This window comes from Hippopotamus amphibius, chromosome 9 (genome assembly GCF_030028045.1).
Source record: "Hippopotamus amphibius kiboko isolate mHipAmp2 chromosome 9, mHipAmp2.hap2, whole genome shotgun sequence".
NCBI lineage: Eukaryota > Metazoa > Chordata > Mammalia > Artiodactyla > Hippopotamidae > Hippopotamus > Hippopotamus amphibius.
Window position 1 is genome coordinate 61,630,536 of NC_080194.1, and position 24,643 is coordinate 61,655,178.

General features: G+C 35.9%; 1 protein-coding gene across 2 annotated transcripts in view; it reads left to right on the top strand.

The window, feature by feature from the left end:
* The window catches only part of NOX4 (NADPH oxidase 4), a 155,432-nt gene that overhangs the window by 17,770 nt on the left and 113,019 nt on the right, over nt 1-24,643 (top strand). For both annotated transcript variants that reach the window (XM_057750659.1, XM_057750660.1), the window contains exons 3-8: nt 5,140-5,250; nt 6,818-6,902; nt 11,172-11,269; nt 14,659-14,686; nt 22,048-22,120; nt 24,023-24,103. In XM_057750659.1, coding sequence (XP_057606642.1) covers nt 5,140-5,250; nt 6,818-6,902; nt 11,172-11,269; nt 14,659-14,686; nt 22,048-22,120; nt 24,023-24,103 — 476 coding nt within the window. The remainder of the gene's footprint in view (nt 1-5,139; nt 5,251-6,817; nt 6,903-11,171; nt 11,270-14,658; nt 14,687-22,047; nt 22,121-24,022; nt 24,104-24,643) is intronic.

A 24,643-nucleotide genomic window follows, 5' to 3' on the forward strand; every position in this document is an offset into this window, starting at 1 on the left:
AGAATGTCATTTTATATTTCCCTAAAATTGCTGAGAAAATTCACAGTTGAGAGCAAAATGTTCATTTGAAAGTTAATTTACCAGAAAAGGTAGTTTGCAAGTCCTCTCCAGAGTCAACTATTTCAACAGAATTTTGTTAGAGATTAATAACTTTGTCAAGAACTTGGATGAACATGGGGAAAACATGAATGTAAAAGTTTCAGCTAAGGCAAAATTGGGAAGGAAAAATATCAAAATACAGCATTCACACCCACTATAATATAATGGGCTAACACCAATAAATTCTTACATTTATGCATCTGCTCTGTCACACTTCTGTTTCTTTTTCTTTTTTCTTTTTTTCACTGTAGGATAGAGGGGTTGTTACTTGATAGCAATTCATGTGAGAAAATTGTTGTAAACACAAGATGAGCCGTTGTGCAACATAGCTGCCCCACAACATAACACGGTCTTAGAATCAGCAGACTGTGTCCTTAGTGAGGGAGAGCATGGTCTTAAGTACTATATTCTGGTGAATTGGAAAAGGTCACTGAGATGGTGAGGGAGTCTTAAATTTATGTCAAGAATTTTAGAGGCATAAAGAATTGTGTTTAGGCTGAAGAAAACAAGATTGAGCTAGGAAACCATCCTACTTTTATCTTCAGTTTTTTAATGTCTATTTTAAGAATATTGTTATCCAGAATAGCCGGGTGGGTAGAAGTTATAGAGACACAGATTTCATGTAAGTGTAAGAAAACAAAATAGAAGTTTTTGACAGTAGAACAGTCTGCTGTCTCTGGACACATTCAACAGAGGATGGGTTACCTTTGGTCAGGGCTGTCGTAGAAGAGGTTAGACACTGGGTGGATAGCAAGATGTGGGTTAGACCCTTCTAGTTCTCCAATTTTCGATGTATGTTTTAGGAAATTATTTAGCAAAATAAGTTTATTGATGAATGAAATATTTCAATGAAACTGAATCCCTTCTATATGTAAGGCACAGATATAATTACCGTAAAAGGTAGTTCCTGTCTCAAATAAAATTTCACTTTTGTGATGATTAACTACACAAAGTACTATTGTTGCCCAAATTACATCCTTCCAGTTTGTTCTCCACGCTTCATTCAGAGTTATCATTACCAAATACTAATCTCTTCTTACCACCTCCCTGCTCAAAATACAATGCTCTGCATTGATTTTTAGGATAAAGACACACAATCTTAATATGACCTACAAAGTCCAGCAAGATCTAGCTTTCCCTGCTTTCTCCAGTTTTATGTTGTACCATCCACCATTTCCAATCCAACCAAATTGTCCTACTATTAATTTCTCATGTATACACCATGCTCACATTTGTCATATATCAGTTATGCTGTTTTTTTCTGCATAAATGTCCTTCTCATTCCTAGATGACTTCTGCTTACCCTCCAGATCTCAGTTCACTTTTCACTTAGTCAAGGAAGCCTTCCTGACCTTCCTATTTAGATCACATTTCCTGTTACACGTGCTCATACTGTGTATTTTTCATTCACAGCATAGGTCACTGTGTTTTGGTTGCAATTTACATTTGATTATTTGGTTAGTATCTGTTTCCCCTACTGCAATATAACATCCTAAGGAAGACGGCATTTTTTGTTTTTAGTTTACTATTGAACTCCTGGTGCCTTGTGATATGTGCATGTCATAATAAATATATAATATCTTGAATGACTAATGTAAGTGGAATAGATAATATTTACTATGGAAGTACAGAAGAGACCATTTAGAGAAGGGATGTGATATGGTGACCCTAATCAATAAGTTAATTTTATATAGTGCTTGCACTTTTTAGACCAGTTTTACTTTTCACAAAATTCATGAAAGCTAGGATTATTATATCATATCATGTTAATTTTATGGATAAAAAAATTTTATCCCTCAACTTTATGGATAAGGACAGTTAACTAGCCCAAGAAGAATAGTTATTAGGTAATGGGTTTAAGACTAAAAACAAACAAACGTGTTTGAGATTTTAGGGAAATGACCATGCACTTGTTATACCCAGTTATTACATTCTTTTATAACTTGCTTCAAATGGCATACTTTCTTATAGGATTGTCTTAGTTCAGGCTGCTACAACAAAATACCATAGACTGGGTGACTTAAACAACAAGCATTTATTTCTCTCGATTTTGGAGGCTGGGAAGTCCAAGATCAAGGTGCTAGCAGATTTGATGTTGAGAGCCGTTTCCCTGGTTTGCAAATGGCCGCCTTCTTGCTGTAATCTTACATGGAAGAGAGAGAGAGCTCTGGTCTCTTCCTAATAAGGGCACTAATCCCATCATGGGGCTCTACTCTCATGATCTTATCTAAACCTACTTACCTCCCAAAGGCTTCACCTCCAAATACCATCACAGGGTTTCAACATATGAATTTGGGGAACATAAATATTCAGGCCATAGCAAGGATCAGGTGATGTATTATTTATGTATACTCATCTGAAATATATTCATAGCTTAAAAAATTACACATGGAATTTTCAATTTATTATGTTTGAGACCTTCACAGGTAAGATTTGAACTGTGAAAGTAATGCTGCCATCTAGTGATAACTGACCCGAATGAGACTGGAAAACCAGAGTAGCAGGTTGAGCTCTCTAGGAACCTTAGAACATGTCACCCACATAGAATGGGCTGGGCACATAACTTAGGCAGTCATTTCTTTTTAGTGGACATTTGAAGTAGGTGATTCTTATGAAGGTCATGAATTAATAGTGACTAAATATAAAACAAATCTTAGCTGTGGAATATTACCCATGTAATAAGTAGATAATATAGTTTCCTATGATTGTGCCACCTAACTGAGATCTGTCTCCATTTCCTTACTCTCTTGACTGCTTCTGAATGAGGGAGTTTTGTACTCTGATAACTTAATAAAAAGAATTTTCCGTCGTGATTTAAAGAGCTAGGTATATTCAGGAACAAATATATATGAGGAAATGAGTCCTTGGTAAAATTTCCAGTTAGATTTTGCAGCATCATAAGGAAGAAGTGGAATGCCAAAATAAACTCCATTCATCCTAAGGGGACACTTAAAGCCACTTTGAATTAAATTACTTTGTGAGTTAATGCAAACACAGCAATAAAACACTTCTGGACATGTGATAAATGGTTAGAAAATGCAAAAATGTAAGAATTCTCTTTAAAGCACTAAACCACATAGATAATTTGGATAATTTATTTGTATCTATTAAGTCATGGATGTATATGGTAGATTTTAACTGATACATTTTAAGTGAGTTATTGTCCTAGTACATTAAAATTGCAGATAAAATTATAATCTAAAATCCCTTGAGCTAAAATTTTCTTATCATATGGAAATACCAGATCAAAAAGAGATAAGTTATTCTTTCTCTGGAAGCCTAAACAGTGAAACCTGTCACTGTGAAATGATAATGATTTTGCTTATTGAGGTGAGAAAATTATGTTTAACATTTTTTTTAGATAGTCCAGAGAGGATTAGTTGTATTGGTCCCCTGACTGGTATACTCACTGAACTGTATTCCTGTGGTGTTCAACTCATGGTGTAGAAATAGACTAACTGGAAATATTAATTACTTTTTATATAATTCAGTGAAAATTATGGCCTTCCTGACATGACTTATTACCTTGTCTCCCCTTCAGGAATAATATTTCATAAGCTGACAATAAATACTGTGTAACAGAGTTGCTATTTTGCCAGGAGTTAAGTTGGGAATCTCAGGGGCATAAACAATTTTAAGATAAGAAAAGCATCTGACTTACACCTATTTCTTAGTTGCTAGTCTTAATAAAGTAGTTTTATGTTTATCTCAGGACAAGTGCACAGATATGACCCCATCTCTTGTTTTTGTGTGATACACTATTCATATGAAAAAAGTGAATCATACCAGACAACAGCAGATGTCGATCTAGCAAGAACTTTATCTAAAATTAGTTGCCAAAATGTACTGGATTGTATCAAAGGGGACTGATTCTTTGAAAAATATGTTGTACAGTGTGGTTATGATCAGCTTTGTGTGAGGCACAGCTGATCTGGGATCTCTCTTGGTTTTGGATCAGGGAAGAACTTTTTCCCAAAAATTTATTTTATTTATTTTATTTCTTTATTTTGTTAGTTGATTTACAATGTTGTGTTAATTTCTTCTGTAGAGCAAAGTGATTCATTTATGCATATATGTTATACATATATATGTATTCTTTTTCATATTCTTTTCCACTATTGTTTATTAAAGGATATTAATATAGTTCCCTGTGCTATGGCAGTAGGACCTTGTTGTTTATCCATTCTACATATAATAGTTTGCATCTGCTAGTCCCAAACTCCAGTCCATCCCTCCCCCACTCCCCTCTGCCTTGGCAACCACGAGTCTGTTTCTCTATGTCAGTGAGTCTCTGTTTCGTAGATAAGTTCACTTGTGTCATATTTTAGATTCCACATATAAGTGATATCATATGGTATTTGTCTTCCTCTTTCTGACTTACTTTACTTAGTGTGATAATCTCTAGGTCCATCCGTGTTGATACAAATGACATTATTTCTTTCTTTTTTATGGTTGAGCAGTATTCCATTGTATATGTGTACCACATCTTCTTTTATGGGTCAGGGAAGAACTTTAGAGGAGGAGTGCTTAAGAGGAACCCTGAAAGATGGGTAGAGTCAGTAAAGTGACAAGCTTAAAGGCAGGTGCTAGCGTGAAAGGGAGTTGTACAGAGGCTCAAAGTGCTCTAGAGAGAGCACGAATGAAAAATTTTGTTTGAAATTTTGGTACATTATCAGTGAACAAAGGATTCAACACTGCATCTGTGTGGAGATACAGGATATACTGAAGCTTTCCAGGGCTCTTAATACCCAGAACAGTATAGTGGGGGTTGAATAAGAAATTGACCCGGCACTGAAACAACGTAGTCAGGTGATTAGAACACTAGTTAGAACACTAGTTAGAACACTAGTAGATATGAGAGGAGGCTATTTTATGGCAGTGCAAAACAGAAAGAGACCGGTTTCTCTTTTGATGAGAGAGAAAGTGGAGGAGCCCTGAAGGAATTGGCATTTGCCATGATCCTATGGGGTGAGGTCTACAGCATGTTTGTAGTTTACTTTTGTTCTTGACTGTGTTTTGACCCTTGCCTTATTTGTTCAGCTAGGATTGTGTCTAAGCAGAGCCTCTGCATCTGTTCTTAACCTCAACTGCAGCCTTATCCTCTTACCCATGTGCCGGACAATCTTGGCTTACCTTCGAGGATCCCAGAAGGTAAGAAAAAAAATCCTAGTCACCGATTCCAGCATAAAAATCAAGTGTAAAAGTGTCATGTTAGTCCAGCTTAGTTTTCATGGTCTGACTTTCTGCTGGAGTGGTGTCTTCAAAGATGGTAGTAAAGACCACGTCACTTGTCAAGGTGATCAGTGAGCTATTCTACAACAGTAGATAAGGGCGGTGGAGAATAGAAAGAGTATCAGGCACTGTGCTAACATATATATTGATAGAATTCACATATATTCTTGTGAACCCTCACATGATTCTGTGGCTATTGCAGATGAAGAACCTGAAGCATGGGGAGTTTAAGTACCTTGACCAAGACCTTGAGACTGGTGAATGATAGAGCTGAGGTCAGCCCCAGTTCTGAGCTCTCTCCACTCTACTATTCCTCTTGGAGATCATGTAGTTTTATTTAATTAAATTCAGATGAGCTAACTAGAGCCCTGTGGACTTTGATTAATACACAGGATGACTGCTAGTGTTGGTGGCAGTTTCTTTCTTAAAACACATACCTGTTTCGAGCCGTGTAAAAGGCTTGAAATAGATTTCTTGATTATGATGTGATTTCATGTATGATATTTAGTGTAACAAAGGATTTAAAAAAAGAGAAAAGCCCTTTGAAAGTTAAATTTCAACTGCAATTGTTTTTGTCTTCTCATCCACGTGTGCGTGCGTGTGTTATTTAAGTATGTATTTATTCCTTTCTTTATTAGTATATTTAGGTACTGCTGGATCGATACTGATCTTTTAAAAGGAGTTGTTAACATGAGGTCATTTTGATGTTCTGTGAAGTTCATGTGAGCAGATTTACTGCAGTAAAACTTCTCAACCTTTTTATGTAATTATATTTAGAAACCCTTTCCTTTTAATGCAGTAATTTGTGAAAATAACTCTTTCCGTAGGTTGCCAACTATTGTGAAATGCTAGGTTTTGATCCCTGTGGCTGGCCATTGGCTTGGTGTGAAGAGAGAGAAGATAAATGGCAGCAAATGATAGCGCCACATAAGTCTCTCAGTATTTAATGTCTTAAAGAATTGTCCCCCAGTGTGAAACATAGGTATTCAAAGATGCTTGACATTTTATTTTTGTATAAGATCAAGCAGGCATTTAAACCTGTAGATGAAATTGCTTCTTTTAAAAATAATCTTATTTTTTGACCACAAAAGGAAATCATATATATTGTAAAATTAAAACATTCCAGAAATATGCAAAGTAATCAGTGAAGGGTCCCCTTAATGTTACTCTGCCAGAACAACCACTGTTTGAGATAAATGCCTGCAAATATGTTAACATATGTAATGCTGATAATTTTAAACAATATAGGATCATAGTGTAGTTTATGTTGTAACTTTTTTACCTAACAATATATCTTACATATCTTTCCTTATCAATGATAAGCCTTCTCACATTCTCTTTAATGATTTGAATGTTCCATTGACTAGATATATCATTCTTCATCTCACCAGTTTTTAATTGATAGGCCTCTGCCATATTTCCAAAGCTTTGTGCATTTATCTTATTTGCTGCATCATTTTTCTCATATTAAATTATTTTTATTTAGGTTCCAAGCAGGAGAACCAGAAGATTGTTGGATAAAAGCAGAACATTCCATATAACCTGTGGTGTGACTATCTGTATTTTCTCAGGTGAGAAAACCAAAAGATGTTCAATATTGTGTTAGAATAGCACGTTTTATGAATGGTATTTTTATCATTTATGGTTTTCTTATTATATAGTTTAATTTTCTCTTCCATGTGTCTAAAGAGACTTCTCTAGTGGTACTTCAGAAAATGGATGTGTCATATATGTGTGTGTGTGTGTGTGTGTGTGTATTTTTTTTTGCCACTAAGCTGGTAATGATTGTTTTCTAAAAGTAAGTAATTTCATTTAGAAACATTAGAAGGTAATTAAAAGTTTTTAGCCTCTAAAAGTAATGATATTTTAGAAGTTTAAATGCATGAAAATTAGAATGTGAAATGTGCACTCATAGAATCTGATTCTATTAAAATTATATTAGTTAAGTGTTTCTTTGATATTAATACTTGGGCAGAAAAGCAAATGTCAAAATTTGTGGAAATTTATCCTGCTCAATTCCAAGTTAAAATATACAGTGAGAATCTTTTGGTTTTTAAGAGTCATTTTAAAATTAATTTTTATCCTGAGCATTTATTTGACACTTCAGATTTTTGAAACAGAAAGTAATAAACATATTAAGTACGTGGACTCCAGAGATGAATTGTAGAGGCTCTATCCCCAACTGCCCTTCTGTCTTACCGAGTAACATAATCTCTGATCTTCGATTTATTGTTAACTGTGAAATTGATTGACAGCAGCACCTATCTCACGGTTTTAAGACTAAAATGAGAGTATGCATGTGAAGTTCTTAGGATAGAATTAGTTATTATAATTTATAACCTCAGGGGTAAATTATCTTAGTGGCATAGTACCTGACATTCTCATCTGTTCATTATTTGATAGGATATAGGTGTTTTGATACTGGGGACATTTGGTCTGGATATTTGAGTATGGCCATTTTTATTTATTTATTTATTTATTTATTGGCTGTGTTGGGTCTTCGTTGCTGCACACGGGCTTTCTCTAGTTGCAGTGAGCGGGAGCTACTCTTCATTGTGGTGTGCGGGCTCCTAATTGCTGTGGCTTCTCTTGTCGCAGAGCACAGGCTCTAGGCGCGCAGGCTTCAGTAGTTGCGGCACACGGGGTCAATAGTTTTGGCTCATGGGCTCTAGAATGCAGGCTCAGTAGTTGTGGTGCACAGGCTTAGTTGCTGTGCAGCATGTGGAATCTTCCTGGAGCAGGGCTCGAACCTGTGTCCCCTGCATTGGCAGGAGGATTCTTAACCACTGCGCCACCTAGGAAGTCCATGTATGGCCGTTTTGAATCAGGACTGTTTTAGTATAGCTATTACCAGAAATCATTAAGCTTTCAGCTTTTTAAAAATTGTCTAGTATTGTTGAAACAAGCATCTTCCCAGTGTTTTGTCCCTGAACAACTTCCCGTTGGTTGTTCCCACCCTGGAGGTGAGAGAAGGGGAGAGGCACAGGGATGTGCTGAAGACTCCAGTATAGCTAAAGGCTGGGGATGGAATAAGAGTCCAGGATGAGATGAGGACCAAGGGTGTGCTCAGTGTTAGGGTTGGGTTAGAGCTAGAGAGAGTGAAAGGTCAGAAATGGGGGAGGATCAGGAAACTGTGGTACATTCATGACTTGATTTGTTCTAAACTGCAGTTGTGTCCACATATTCTGTTCATTTGGAGAACAGCCAAGAGACTGAGATAGTATAGAGTATTGCCACGAATGAGCATGTGTTCCAGAGGGTTTGCATTCTGCCACTCGTTAGGGCTGACCATAGCCAAGTTACCTTTCTTACCCTTAGTTTTCTTGTCTGTAAAGCAGGCATGATTCTACATATCCCATTGTTTTGTTATGAGAATTAAATAAGGAAACCCGTGCAAAGTGCATTGCCTTCTCTCTGCTGCCTAAGATTAGAATTCTTTTAACTTAAAAAGCCTTTTAAGGAAAATGAATGTATCCTTTAAAGATGTATCTCAAACAGCTGTTACCTAGGACTTCTTTTCAGGAGAATTCAGAAAGAATGGCAATTCTTCTGAGGATGCCTTGGCACTTTTGAGCCATAAAATATGTAGTTTACCTATAAATCTATCATTTAAAATGAAGGGATTTTTTTTCCTATAGATTTTAGAAGTGCTGAAGCTATAGGACAGTTTTGTTTCGATAATGTTTTATACCTGTACCATAGTTGAGTCTCACCTAGACACCCTTTGTTTATTTCTTTGGAATTCTCTCCCTACTTGTTAGTGATAGTTAACCCACTTTCAGTTTCCTATCATTTGTTTATGGGACCCTTTTCCCTCCTCTGATTTGGTCACTGGCAGGAGTTTATAAGTCCTTTAAATAACTTTTAGGTTATTTAGCATTCTACTTTTTCTCTCTCTCTTTCATTTGTGTTTGTAATTCAAAACTCTTGGCCTATCTACATACATTGCGTATGCTAGGTTGGAGGGGTTGTAGAGTTTTCTAGTTTCCAGGCCATGTCTTCTTTTGAATCACAAAACTCCATTTATCAGTATAAACTGTAATGGTTTCCTAAGCAATTTCAGTTCATTTATCTCATTAAGTCTCTTATTTCTGTCATCACCATTTTACAGAGAAGTAAACTGAGGCATTAGTAGGCAAGCAAGGTGGCCAAGAAAACAGATTTTCTAACTAATTAAATGTTGTTCTTTCTAGTACTTTATAATGTGCTGTTAATTTTAACCTTATTTCACCTACAAGGAAAGATTGGGAAGGGAGGAGGGTATTACAGTTCTGTGCAAAAGCTCATTTGCTTCTTCCTTGTCTAGCTTCTCAAGATAATTTTCTTTTCTGTGACCATGCCAAAATGAATTTGTCTTCAACTCTCTAGTAATTTCCTAACAGTTTTACCTTTGGTATAAGCTCTGAGCCAGTGGACTGCTCGTTACTGTACTATTGTAGGTAAGTTATTAAACGGTGATTATTATCTTCCTGAGTTTTTGTCCTATGAAGTGGTTACCAGCACGTTTGCTATTGGGTTTAAACACTGTGACTTCAATCAGTGGATTGTGAAAAATGTTAACTGGTTAAAAGCCTTTTCATGGGCCTATATTTTAGGCTGAGTGTCGGTGAAGTACATAAGATATAGGTTTGGAGCTATGGGAGAGGCAAAAGATGTGGAAGATCTAAAACACAGCAGTTCCCTCTTATCTATGGGGGATACTTTCTAAAACCTTCCCTGCCAGTGGATGCTTGAAACTGAGGATAGTACTGAATCCTATATATACTGTTTTTTCTTATACAAACATACCTATGATAAAGTTTAATTTATAAATTAGGGACAGTTAGAGATTAACCATAATTACTAATGATAAACTATAACAATTGTAACAATATACTCTAATAAAAGTTACATGAATGTGGTTCCTGTTCTCTCTCAAAGTATCTTATTGTACAAATTTAATGCCTTTTCCATCTTAACTAAACATGCACTGTGTCTGGTAACTTCTGCAGTTTGGGGTGTGACAGCAAAGTGAGCACTAATTTCTTTTTCCCTTCCCAATTCCCAGATAGACAATTCACTCTTACCATGGATCTTAGCAACCTCAGCATATAAAATTTTTTTCCTTTCTTTATTGAGTCAAGAACTTTCACTTAAAGCAAGTGCTTTATAGCTTCCCTTGGCATATCTGAATTTCCAGCTTCACTACTCTTGCAGTTTGGGACCATTATTAAGTAAAACAAGGGCAACTAGATCACAAGCACTGTGATACCTTAGACGGTTGATCTGATAACCAAGCCAGTTACTAAGTGACCAACGGGTGGGATGTGCTGGACAGAGGGATGATTCATGTCCCGGGTGGGGTGGAGTGGGCTGGAGATTTTATCACACTCAGAACAGCATGAGATGTAAAACTTATAAACTGTGTATTTCTGGAATTTTCTGTGTCTTGTTTTCAGACCACAGTTGACTGCAGGTAACTGAAACTGCAGAAAGTGAAACAGTGAATAAGGGGGTGTTACTGTATTCAGGAGCTACTTAAATGAATAAATAAATTCCTATGTTACTATATACATACATGTGTGTGCATATGTGCCAGCATGTGTGTATGTGTGTTTCTACATCTTACTTACTAGTGTTATTTTATTGCAGCCTTTGAAAATCCTGTTTCTTTACATGATTTCTCATACTAAAACTGTCTATAATTAAGATTCCTTGTGCTTTTAAAACTTTCCTTTTAATTGAATATTTTGTTGTGCATAGAGCTGTCAAAGTGTGACCCTGTGTTTACTTAAGGAGAGGAACTGACTCCCCTTTATAGAGCATATCTGAAAATCTCACTGACTGGTGTGATTCTGTAGGTGTGCACGTGGCTGCCCACCTGGTGAATGCCCTCAACTTCTCTGTGAACTACCGTGAGGATTTCGTTGAGCTGAATGCAGCAAGATACCGAGATGAGGTGGGTGGTCTCTGTCTTCTCATTTTCCTTTCACTTGTCGTGAGATGACTAATGAGGGTCTGTGATTTTCACAGAAAATTTGTACCTTGCTGCTCCTTTTGAGTGCTTTTAAAATGTACTTGTCAAGTTGAATTTTATTCCTTTGCAGTAGAAAATATAGATAATTACTATTTCACAGTCTCTCCTGCCGAAAATGAAAGTTCGGAAAGTGTCTACTTTTTATACTCTTCAGTGTTCAGATGGTTGCCATTCAGACCTGCCTTCTGCCTCCCAACAGCTTTTGTCTAATTCCTCTCACTCAGTGGAGACTGTTGACAGTGCCATTACAGGGTAAAAATCCTTCAGTAACTCATACTGTGCTTGGGGGAAAAAGGGCAGAAAAGAAGGTTGTCTATTTGAGGATCTTGGACCATCAACTGATTTGACTTAAAAATATTATTGTTTTAATGCTTTACTCTGTTTTATTTTGTTTTTAATCCTTAAAATAGGTGACTATGAGCTGAATTCTGTAGTGGGCAGCATCTCACTTAGGGGTGCATTTCTCCATGTGAAGCTGTGCTTGAAATGAAATTATATGTGCAGGGTGCCAGGCTGGACCAACGAGCAGCACATGCGCAGCCCTGGTTAGGTCTTTGTTGCTCGGCATCCTCATGGTGTCCTCAGGCTGCCTTTGATTCCCAAAGACAAGACTGCATCAACACGGGAGTGTTCAGGGTCCCGTGTGATCAGAACTCCACCCTGTTCTGCTCAGTCTAGTAGTGACCTAATAGATTGTTCTCCATCTTCCTCACTCCATCTTCCCCTTGCATATCACCAGAGTTCTCTAGGTTAGTACTGCTGTGACCATGTGCTTGACCTTCCTCCCAAAACAAAACAAGGTCAAAGTAATAACAAATAAACGCAGACGTAAATCACGAAACCAAAATAGCAAGCAGCTCTGGATAAATCCCTTAACTATACCAGTATCCTTTAAAACACCAATGTGAGTTTATGGATTTGGGTTAGGGTCAGGCACTAATATTTTTAAAAAGCTCGCCAGGTGATTGTAGAGTGCACCTAGCATTAAGAACCATGGAAAAGTCCAGCTTCTTAGCAGGCCAGTGGAAGCCCTTCACATGCGATGATTTCAGATCAGACCTCCCTGTCTCCCTGTCTCCACCTCTCCCTGCCTCCCATCACTTCCCCCATTCCTCTGTCCTCCTCTGCCCAAATCACATGCGGTTACTTGCATCTTACTCCCGCCATGCAGTTTCTTTTTTTATCTCTTGCTTTTTTGCTTCTCTCTTTTGCTTTATAATTCATATGTCTTCAATAACTATAATAATCTTATCATTTTATTATAATATACTTTTGCTTAATATTCTGTTTTAGTCATTTTAAGATTTCTAGTTATTAAATTTATTTCACTTTAAGAGAGATATAGGCTCAATGTAAAACATTTTAAAACTCCCAAGTAAATGAAAAGTGAAAGCTCCTTTTTCAAAAATAACTTCAGTTAATGATTTTATGTTTTCTTATAAGATATTTGGAATGGTATTTTATGATATATATTCTTCAGCGATTTGTAAATATATGTATTGTGGCTTGCTGTATCAGAGAGTATACATCTACCTCATCCTCTTCATATGAATATACCGTAATTTATTTTTAGCCTTTTCCTTATTCACAGATGTTTAGTTTGATTCCAAGTTTTTGTTATGAACTGCATGCCAATAAATTTATTTTTTTGTACAATTCTGCTAGGAAGATTCATGGCAGCAGAATTTTGGTTTCAAAGGTATGCACATTTTTAGTTTTGATGGACAAATTATCTTCCAAAAAAGCTTTGCCAGTTGATACCAATTTTATCAGAATGCTTATTTTCACACATCACTAGTTTTTAAAAAAAGGTTGCCACTCTGATGATTGAAGAATGGTAACTCATTTCAATTTACATTTTTCTCCCTCCCTCCCTTCCTTCCTTCCTTTCCTCCTTCATATCTTCCTTTTTTCCCTTCCTCTCTTCTTTGTTTTAATAAATATTTTTGAGGACCTAGTAGGTACCAGGCCATATGCTAGAAGAAAATGAAAAAATACACACACACACACACACACACACACACACACACACACACAGATATCACATACATAAAGAGTTATGTATATAATTCTGTGAATTGTCTTTGAAAAAGATGAGTTTATGCCATGCACCTTATTGTTCTGCTTTGTGCTTTCAGTCTGTCTTCTCCACCTCTCCAGTGACCGCCCCCCCCAGCCTTTAGTTTGTAATGGCGGTGCCTCCCTGATGGCCTGGCTCAGTTGGCCTCATCTTGTCATCTGTGACTCAGTCTCTTACTCTTATGTTCCATCTTCATCCCCTGGCAATATTAATTGTTCCATTTTCTGAGTTTCCATCCTTATTTATTCATATTTCTGGTATTACCACTTTGTTCAGCCCATCTTGTATTTTTATTAGTGGTTTACATACTAGGTTACTCTAGATTAGTCTTTGGTCATGTTTCTAACATCAGTGGTAGAAATCATTTGACCTAAGCTGGTTGAGGAGCTATTCTTGGGCAAATGGTCCTTATTTAAGACCCCTGAAATTATATCATATAAATGGCTTCCTAATTTGTATATAGCCTTGCCTGACCCCAGATTCAGTGGCGGGAAGAGGAAAGAAGTTTAGAAAATATAGGTACCATTAGGATAAAAAATTAACCCACATTCTACTGGGAATTGATCTAAGTTTTCCAGAGACAGAAAGGGAGGTGACTTCAATCCGTTATACCACAAGGATGTAGCTTAAAGGAAATATTACAATAACAATAATAATGTTTTGTATTTCTGAGTAGCAGGAACTTGTCTTCCTTATTTGAATATTATCACTACTTTTCACAGTAGCATTTGAAACATTTTAGTTCTCAGTTAGTATTCTCTGCACTGAATTTACACAGTACAACTCCCCTCTCCCCCACATATTTTGCCATTTTTGATTCTCACTGTCTTGACGCTTGGTAGGTGCATTTTGGCAATTGTGGTAGACAGAGTATACATTAATGTTTCCACATTACAGCTAAAGATATTGAGTCCCCAAATGGTCAAAGGGTGGGCTTCAGGCCACTGCCACTAGCTTATAATTGGCCATTAGGATGAAAGTCTAGGCCTTCTGACTCCTCATCCAATATTCTTCCTTTTTCAGATGGATAAATTTCTTGGAATTGGAATTTGTATGTACTGTAATCTCTGACATCTTAAAAATATTATGAAACTCAATTGAGTCTTATTTCCATTGGGAAAATAGTATCTTACGTCCCTAATATGTGGCTCTTATCTCTCACAGACTCCTTCCGGAATTTTATGTTATCAGTGTTTTATTTTTCAGTCAACTTTTTTTCTCTTTTTCTCAGGATCCTAGAAAACTTCTCTTCACAACTGGTAAGTTGTTATTCATTGTTGCTTCTGAAGATTCAGGAAAATCTTTGCAAATAAGCATCATCAAATTATACAGCATTTAGTTATATGCTAAAATATAACATGGAAAATTTGCATATCAGAACAAACAATTAGGAGTTCAAGCATAAAGTTGCAGTGAAAACAGAGGGACAGGGCAAACAGTCAGGGTTCAAATGAATGAAGAGTAAAAGTAAGCAAATGCATTTGCCTTTCATGTGTTCTTTCAATGAAAGTAACATAATTCTTGAGGGCCTACTATGTGCCCACTGCTAGGGCAAATACTATTGGAGATAATACATTTGGACTAGATCTCTGTCCTCAAGGTGCTGGAAAGAAACACTAAACACTCTGAGTGTCAGCATAGTTCTTATAATTCAGTAATTTAGTAGGATATTTTATGATCTTAAAACCTATTAAAAACAAAGGAGAAACAGTCATTAAAATAACTTATCTTTCTTGAAATGTGTCTCCTTTCTCATTTGTAATTTATTTTTCCTTCTCAAACATATTGTCCATGAAATCTCAGTCTAGACTCTTCATTTGTTAAGGCACATTTGAATATCTCAAAATTTTGCCTGGAGTTAGTACAGCTCACTATTTTTTTCTCTCTCTCAACTTTACATTTATAATAATGAAAAGGAAACTGTATTTGAGGGATTTTTAGCATGTATTTCAGGGACAAGGACAATTGTGTAGTGGAGATAGTCTATTTTAAAGGCTTGGCTGTACTACCTTAATAAGGATGAGAATTGCATACAGGGCTGAAGCGTGGCTTTGTCAAATGCATTGTTTATCTTTTGTATCAATTTTATGGTGAAAATAATAATTCAGGTGTTTTCCCCCTGCATGTCACAACTACATATTTAGATTTAGAATATACATATATTTTCTGCCTATCGATATATGATATTTGCATTTACAAAGTACTCATTTCACAGTTTTCTCTTTAGGAACATAATTTAGTTTTGTTTACAGCTTTCCTCATTGAAAACATGTTTTTTTTTTTAAGTCTTAAGAATTGGATAAGAAATAGAAGGGAGAAGAAGCAGAAGAACAAAACCTTACATATTTTTTGGCTCATATAAATCAATTTAAGAGAAATAAACAAGAACTTTGTTTTAATATTATCTTGTACAGCATAGAGTATTGTTAAAGCCTTGGAACATTTGAGATACTTAAACAAGTTTAATTTATAAAGATACAAGAAGATTTCTTATATGATGAAGATATTACATTAAAAAACTTAGTAAAATTAATACTTCTTTATAAGTAGGTGATCTTTCCACCTAGCATGAAATGCCATCATCCTATGTTCTTTCCCAGAAGTTCCCATGAGTATGTTGGGCTAAGTAAAGATGAAACTTAAAAACACAAATTCCTAATTCCAGCCTAGAGAGAGTCCCAGTTGGGGCCTGGCAATATGTTTTATTAATCTTCCCAGTACTGTTCTGCCCTTTAGTGAGCATCTCATTAGACTCTTGAGCATAACTTCTCACACTACCTACCTCTTCCCTACTCTCTTACTCTCTTTTTTTCACCAGTTCAACTCTTGCTCATCCTTTAAGTCTCAGTTGACAAGCCCATCATGCACAGATTTCTCCCTAATTTCACTAGTAGAGCTGGTCTCTTCTTGACCTGGATCTCTAAAGATATATAGTGAAAACACTATGAATAATTTATTTCCTTGCATATACTGTAGAAAAATTTATTACCTTACATATACTGTGTTTTCCACTTGAAAGTGAGCTTCTCCAGGGTGGAACAGGAATGCCCATAGGGCATGCAGAGAAAATATTTTGTGTGATGTTTCTGTCAATACAAACAACTTGAATTATGCAAAATCAGCATGTCGGCATCACTTTGGTGCCCCAGTTCCATAAAATTTCACGAAAGAAATACTGTGCCTACCATCAGGAGCCATCTCCTTCTCAGGGGTAAAGATCCCCCTTAAGTATGAGTCTAGAGCTCCTCAGACAACTGGTTGACCCCACTGAATAGTAGCAGGTGAGAGAGCAAAGCAGAATCTAAGGATGGTAATGGGACGGGTGACACTGTTTTCTATGAATTCACTTAGTCCAACTTTGTGTTATGAATATATCTCTGACTAAATCTATTTCACAGCTATCTTTGAATATTATCAGGTACAGCACCTAGGAAGAATAAAGTTGCTGATGAAGGAATGCATGAATGTTTTTAGAAGTTCTGGTGATGAAGGATATTTTCTATTACCTGATAAAGTTCTTGAATTTTAGGTTGTTACATAGTATCTTCTCTGTCTCTGTCTTTAAAAGTTTTTCCCTGTAACTTAGGCATAAGAAATAAGGTTGTCTTGTAGAAAATAAAGCCTGTGGCAGCACAAGTGACATAAAATATGGTATTTAGACTCACTAAATAAGAAATGTTAAAAACATTCCAATTAAGAATTTATAAAATGTGTAATAGATCAAAATTCTTCAAACATTTTGTAATGCTTACTATATATCTCCAAATTTGGTAGTACTTTGTATGATGAGAATAAAATGCACAATATCTAATTTTAATTAGAAAAACCCTCATAAACAAATATAATTATGTCTCCAATTATGTTGGTAAAAACAGGATAGTGAATACAATATGGTGTATTTCTGACTACATCTGGGAGTGGATGAAAATGATCTTTCGGGTTCATCTAGAAATGGCAACATAGTACAATCATTCATTTTAAGGGCTATTAATTAATTAACCTAATATGCATAGATGAAAACCAGTAAGAGTAAACGTAACAAGCCTATTTTTTCCTAGGGAAACAAGTATAGGTTTTGCTTTGTAACTTGAAGACTGGAAGTTCACAGTGTGCTTCACTTCGGCGAGTAACTTTGCCCAGTGAGCTTAGACTAGCCCAATAATTTCTAACCTGTGCTTCCTGACTCTTGGAATATGTGTGGGAAATAGAGGCTAATATATTGGGACTTGTGAACTGTCATTCAAGGCTCGGTTAGGATGGCCTTTGATGTACTTTGAAAATACTCTATGCTTAGCACTCTTTTGTTGCAATTGCCAGCTTATGCTGTCTCTCACACTGGACTGGGATTTCTTTTAGAGCAGGATTCATTTTTTCCTCTAGCACTTAACAGTACAATACAGATGTCTAGAAAATATTCACCAAATGGATAAAAGTCATTTGCTTTTAAACTCTATTACTTTTTACATAGATATTCTTTACAACATTCCAGATAATTGGTTGGCCAACCTCTGTTTGTTTAATTCCAGTAACAGAAAACCATAGCTTTTTTTTTCTTAACTGAAGTGTAATTTACAATGTTGTGTTAGTTTCAAGTGTTCAGTGAAGTGATTCAGTTATGCATGTATATATAGGTATATTCTTTTTCAGATTCTTTTCCATTATAGGTTATTGCAAGATTTTGAGTATAGTTCCCTGTGGTATACAATAGGTCCTTGTTGTTTACCTATTTTATTCAGTATATGCGTGTGTATATGTTGAGCTCAAACCCCTAATTTATCTCCCCACCAATATCCGCTTTGGTTTTTAAGTTACCCACTTTACCTTTTTTTTTTTTTTTGACCACTGTAATTGCAGTTTTTTTCATTGCTAATTATAAGTCAGTTTTTCTTCTTCATTGCTCTGAACTCCATTACCCTACAAATTACAAACCCTGTTCCTTTTGTACTTCTGGGAGGTAGAAAGGAAAAATGAAATCTTTAGATAAAAAAGATAATTTAATAAATCTGAAAGAACCTTAAAAAGCATTTAATTGATGCTCCTTAGTTTACAGATGAGATTCAGTGAGATTGGGGGTTGTCCTGAGGGACAGTAAGAGAACTGCAATCCCAGAATGTACATACATACCCCAGGCTGCCTGGGCCCTCTACTGCGTGTTGAATTCGAATGACTGAGATCAACTCTTTCACCCTCTCTAAGCCTTTCCAGTGTGCTTTCCATGTTCTGCTCTAAAAGGAGTGCTCTGGTTAAATGTTTGAGGAAGTATCTGTTCAAATTTAAACTGGTTTCTTGACTTCAGTACTTCCCAGAAGCTTTACATTAATGTGCCCTGTGATTCTTCAAGGAATGGTTATAACATTTTTGAGTAATATAAATTAATACCTCAAGGAATTAATGTTCAATTAATACCTTTGGAAATTATACCTTTATTTTAAACATACTCCATTTTTTCAGGTGTCTTGATCAAGCGATTTGCAGACATTCCGTAACAAATCTTGGCGTGTTCAGGACTGCTTAGGAAACCTTGTGTGTAGACACAGTAGGCATTCATGAAGCCTCAATGAAATTACTGGAAAGGCCCCTCTAACCACAAATTTCACATTTTAGTGTAATTAGTTGAAGCCAGAGAGACAGACCTCCTCCTTTTTTCCCCTTCTTTAGATTTATTGAGTTATGATTGAAGTACTCTAAATTATACATATATAAAGCATGTTATTTGATTGGTTTTGATAGAGGTATACACATGTGAAACTGTGATCAATATCAGGATAAAAAATATGTCCATCATTCTAAAAAGTTTTTTATGCCCCTTTATAATGCATCCCACTCTCTACCCCCTCCTAGCTGTGGATCTGCTTTCTATCACTAAAGAATACTTTCAATTTTCTAGAATGTTGTATAAAAGAAATCATAGCACTTATGTTCTTTCAGGTTTTTTTGTGAGGGGGAGGGGAGTCCGGCTTTTTTCACTAAGTCTAATCATTTTGTGTTTCATCTGTGTTGTCATATGTGCATAGGTATGTATCAAAAGTTCATGGTTTTTTTTAAGCTGCTGGTTAATTTTCCAGGTACAGATAGACAATTATTTATCCATTCATCTGCTGATGGGAATCTGAATTGTTTACAGGCCTTGAGTATTAAAAATAAAGTGGTTATGTACATTTTTGAAAAAGTTTGGGGTGCATATATATTTGTGTTTTGGGGGGATAAATTCTTGGGAGTGGAAAGGCTTGGTTATTTTGTAGGCATGCTATTCTTTTTATTTTTTAATAAATTTATTTATTTATTTATCTATCTATCTATCAATCTATTTATTTATTGGCTGCATTGAATCTTCATTGCTGCATGCAGGCTTTCTGTAGTTGCGGCGAGTGGCTACTCTTCCTTGTGGTGTGTGGGCTTCTCATTCCGGTGTTCTCTTGCTGCAGAGCATGGGCTCTAGGCACATGGCTCCAGTAGTTGTGGTACACAGGCTCAATAGCTGTGGCTCACGGGCTCTAGAGTGCAGGCTTAGTAGTTGTGGTGCTCGGGCTTAGTTTCTCCGCGGCATGTGGGATCTTCCTGGACCAAGGATCGAACCTGTGTCCCCTGCATTGGCAGGTGGATTATTAACCACTGTGCCACCAGGGAAGTCCCCATGCTATCTTTTTTGGGTAGTAGTTTTCTGTGCTATTAGTCCTTTCGTGTGAACTAGTGTAGTTATCTTGCTCTTCTGTTACCCCTGGGAGTAAGTACTCACGTGGGGCAATGGGAAAGATGATGGGAAAAGGAGTCTTCTATGAAAGAAGTGTAGAGAAGAGATGATTTGGATTAGGCACATCAGGGAAAGGCAAGTTTTGTTAGGCTTCCCAATCTGTGCATTAGGAAGAGTGAAAAGGAGCATGTCCTCAAGTATTAAGTTCCGAAGACCAACCCCCTTATTTCTCATGTGGCCCTTTACTAGTGTAAACTTGTTTCTACTATACTGGGATTTCTAATGTTATTTTCCAACGATTCTAAGCCCTCTGTGATCCTAGCAATGCATGTCAGTGTTGCTCCTATATCGTCTCCAGCTTGTTTGCTTCTGCTGGTGGCTTACCCTTATGCGCCTTCTGTTTCATAGGTGGTTCCTTGTCAAGAAGAAGAGTGGAGGGATGTCTATACTTTTGGAGACAGAATTGTTTCAATACCTTTTCTACAAAGATTTAAGATGGAATCTCTCAGCTAGGTCATTTAGTACTTGTTGCTTGTATGATTGTAGGAGTAAATAAAGGTAATTTATAAACAGAATATTTTATTTGGTAGTAATAAGATAATAAGAAATGAGTCTGTTGTGATTTTTACTCTTTGATAAAGCATATTATCTATTCATTTTGGACGTGTTCTATGAGCTAACACTAGATGTGTAGCAATCTACTATGTCAGTATTAATTTTAAAAATTGACATGTTTGCACACTTTCTTTTTTAAAAATGAGTGTTATGTAATATCAGACGCACTGATTTCAAAATGCTTTCCATTTTAAGGGGAAGCATGTTTGCAAGTGTTCTTAAAAAATCAGCACTGTAACTTTTTTCTTCACATTCACCATTTTTTGTTCTACACTCGAAGCTGTGGTTTTTAGAAAGGCTCAGGTTCTGTTTATTTTTCTTCTTGTAAATTATCCTAGGTAGTGAAGCTCCAAAGAAATTATTTGACACTGAAACTGAAGGAACTACTAGCTCCATAAATGGGGAGGTGAGAGTAAGGAGGGCTTAGTATTATGGTGGAGAAACCCAGAACGATAAGGATGTTGAATGTCAGCTCTGTCCTGTTGCGTTAATTATTGACATTTGCTATAGTACTGTCAGCTTAAAAAAAAAAAAAAGCACAACGTGAGAGTTGCAAGTTAAGTTTTATCTGGGGCAAAATGAGGATTGCAGTCCAGGAGACAGCATCCCGGATAGCTCTGAGAAACTGTTCCAAAGAGGCAGAGGGGAAGATCAGTAAATATGTGGTTTTGGTGAAAGGGAAAAACATGCAATCAAGCACATATCGTTTACAGAAGGTTTCTGCTAGTCTCGTGCAGGTTACTGCTAGTCACGAGGAGCAGACGTCACCATGAAGGATTTTAGTGTTTTTCTGGATATGAGGAGATACAAGAATTGGGCTCATAAAGTTGGCCCCTGAAAATATCTGACTATGTAAAGGCCTGTTCTGCTAGTTTTTCCCAGAGCACAGAATGCCTCATTTCAGCTCTCCACCCTGAACACCTTTCGGGGGGGCACTGGCAGTCAGCACCTACGCAGCCCATGATTTAATCTTTGTAGAGGGAGATGGCATGTGCCAATGGCGAGTGCCAGTTGCAGTTGACAGTATGTACCTGTAAAAGCATGCACATATTCACCATTCTGAATGGACTATTTGAAAATACCGAAACGGGCTCTTCTGTTAAAGGTGGAGAAGACTCTGCTTTGTCCTAAGTACCTTGAAACTAATGCTAATTCAAGAAAGGCTTTTTTTGAGAGGGAACGTACAAGGAAACATACGGTTTGAACTGGGCTTCCTACAAATCAGCCCAGTACTTTGAATTTTAAGGTTATAGTCATTTGTACTTTTTTTCCTCAGTCTGATAAGTTAAAACATACTCATGTGCATTTTTATAGTTCCTGGCCTGACAGGGGTGTGCATGGTCTTGGTACTGTTCCTGATGATGACAGCTTCCACGTATGCGATACGGTGAGTCTCAGAGCCATTATTTTGATGTTTCTTGGTCAGATTATTTAGATTTCCTTAAGATTATCTTCATTTTCACATGTATAACATGTCTTGATTAACCTGAATGTTTAGGTAATGCAATATTCTGGTTACTGGACTGATCTGTGTAACGAAGAGTGAAGTAGAGGCATTTCTGTGTATCATTTCCTGTCTTTGAAAAATCTTTTTCTTTCAGTCAAATATTCTAGGTTGTAAGGAATTGTGTATGGAGACTTCCCAAGTACATGTTCCAAGGTGGAATAAAAGGGAGTGGAATGGCTTACTAAACATTAAAATGATTATACTTCAGTAACTTAAAACAGGATAAGGAATTACTATATTGTACACCAGAAACTAATACAATGTTGTAAGTCACCTATACATCAATGAAAAAAGAAAAAAATCAAACAGAATAGAACTTACTTGCAAAAATGACCAAGTAAGTCCAAGTTTATCATTGGACTAAGTGACAGTTGATAGAAAGCCCTGTAAAAGACTTTGCTGTAAGAACCTGCTAAATAACAAAGGTGCCATTACAAACTTATGAGGAAAATAAGGCTTAAGTGAAATAAATTCTAGATAAATTACAGAGTTAACTGTAAAAAATTATACCACTAAAGATTTAGAAGAAACTTTAAGTGGATATTTATGAGCTCTCATTACAGACAAGGAAAAATATAGGAAATATTTGGCTACCTAAAAATATGAAAACTAAAATTCCCGAATGTCAATGTACATTATAAAAATTGAAAAGTAAACATACTATTGGAAAAATCTGAATAGTTTAACCCACAACAATTGAGAAATATGCTATAGAAATGGGTAATTATTATAAACAGATAAGTCACGGAAGAATTCAAAGTGAGTAACACACAAATGAAGTAATACCCAGTTTCACTTATGCAAAATACTGAAGATGTACAAAGAGGTGTCTGGGTTTGGGAAAACAGGCACTCCTAAACTATGATTGGGTTCGTAATTGATAAATGTTTCAGAGAGCAGTGGGCAGTGTGTATGAAAAGCCTTACAAAATGTGTGTCCTCTGATGTCATAGATCCACTTCTAGAAATATAGATTCAAAAAGAATCAGATCTGTGCAAAAAGACATATGTTACAAGGATGTTAATGATCTTGTTTATGATAGCAAAAACTGTGACTATTGGCTGTTGCCTAAATTGGGTGTTCTAAATTTTCTAGAGGTTGTATCAGAATCATCTAAGCTTTTACGATTACCTGCCCTCCACCTCCAAGTTTCTAATATGTGAATATCTACCCAGATATATGAAATAAAATAACTGTTAGGCTTTTTACTTTTCTCAAACATTCTATGTTGTGTTTATTATACCCCTTCCTGTTCAGACTCTTTATCCTCCCCCAGGGCAATAACACAAGGTGTTACTTTAAAGTTATACACTGTCCAGGAAAATAATATAAAAATTTAATGAGCATTTATTTAATTTATCACCATTTGAGTTTCCTTTGAACTACTCTCCAAATATATACTGGGATAGAAATATTGGTTTTTTTTAGAAATCATTTGAAAATTGAGAATATTGGTAGAAAGGACAGCAAAAGTACATATTAGCAGACTATTGCCTGTACCTTCGTCTTACATCGTAATAACTTTAATATAAATACCTGATTTTAATTCTTCCTATGTATCTTTATTTGAAATGCAAAGAACCTTCAAAATGGTAACATGTTACTTATAATTTTTGTCAGTTCTCTCTGCAGTGGTATGTTAATACTTTGATATTAATAGATATATCTCAGATGTACTCATATTTTAACTTTCAATTGTGACATGTATTTGAAAGGATGCATGATTTTTTTAATGAAATAGAATGTAAAGTGGAATTGAAATTAAGTTATTTGTTTTTTCAGAGTTTCTAACTATGACATCTTCTGGTATACTCATAATCTCTTCTTTGTCTTCTACATGCTGCTGATGTTACATGTATCAGGGTAAGTTTAAAAAAATATTTTTTAAAACTGTGTGTATCTAAAAATGGGGTAATGAAAAATAAATCTATAGAAGGTTTCATAGGAAATGGTAAAATTATTTGATTACTTGGAATTGAAGGTAGTGTTAAGAGTGGAATAAATAGTTCTGTTTTTGACATAACATGTTTTATTGAAACTAGTATAAAAGTATATTAAAATGGAAAGACAGGGTTACTTCTCCTACAGTGTTGTAGTTTTTAAAGCCCCCTATAGTTATATGCTGATAAGCTCTAAAAGAAAATGAGTGAGAACTGAAAAACTTCAAGATATTTAGTGTTTGAATTTTCAGGAATTTTTTATATCTTGCTGCTGCAGAGTTTGCAACAATGGAGTTACCAGTTTTTAGTTTACAAAGCCCTAGGGGCACTAATATTTGCAGAGAAAGCCAAAGATTTACAAGGACCAAAGACAAGGATCTGTCAAAAACATAAAAAAATCACAAAGGAAAAAGAGAGAGCATCTCAAGTTATTACAAAGAATATACTCCAGATACTCTGAAAA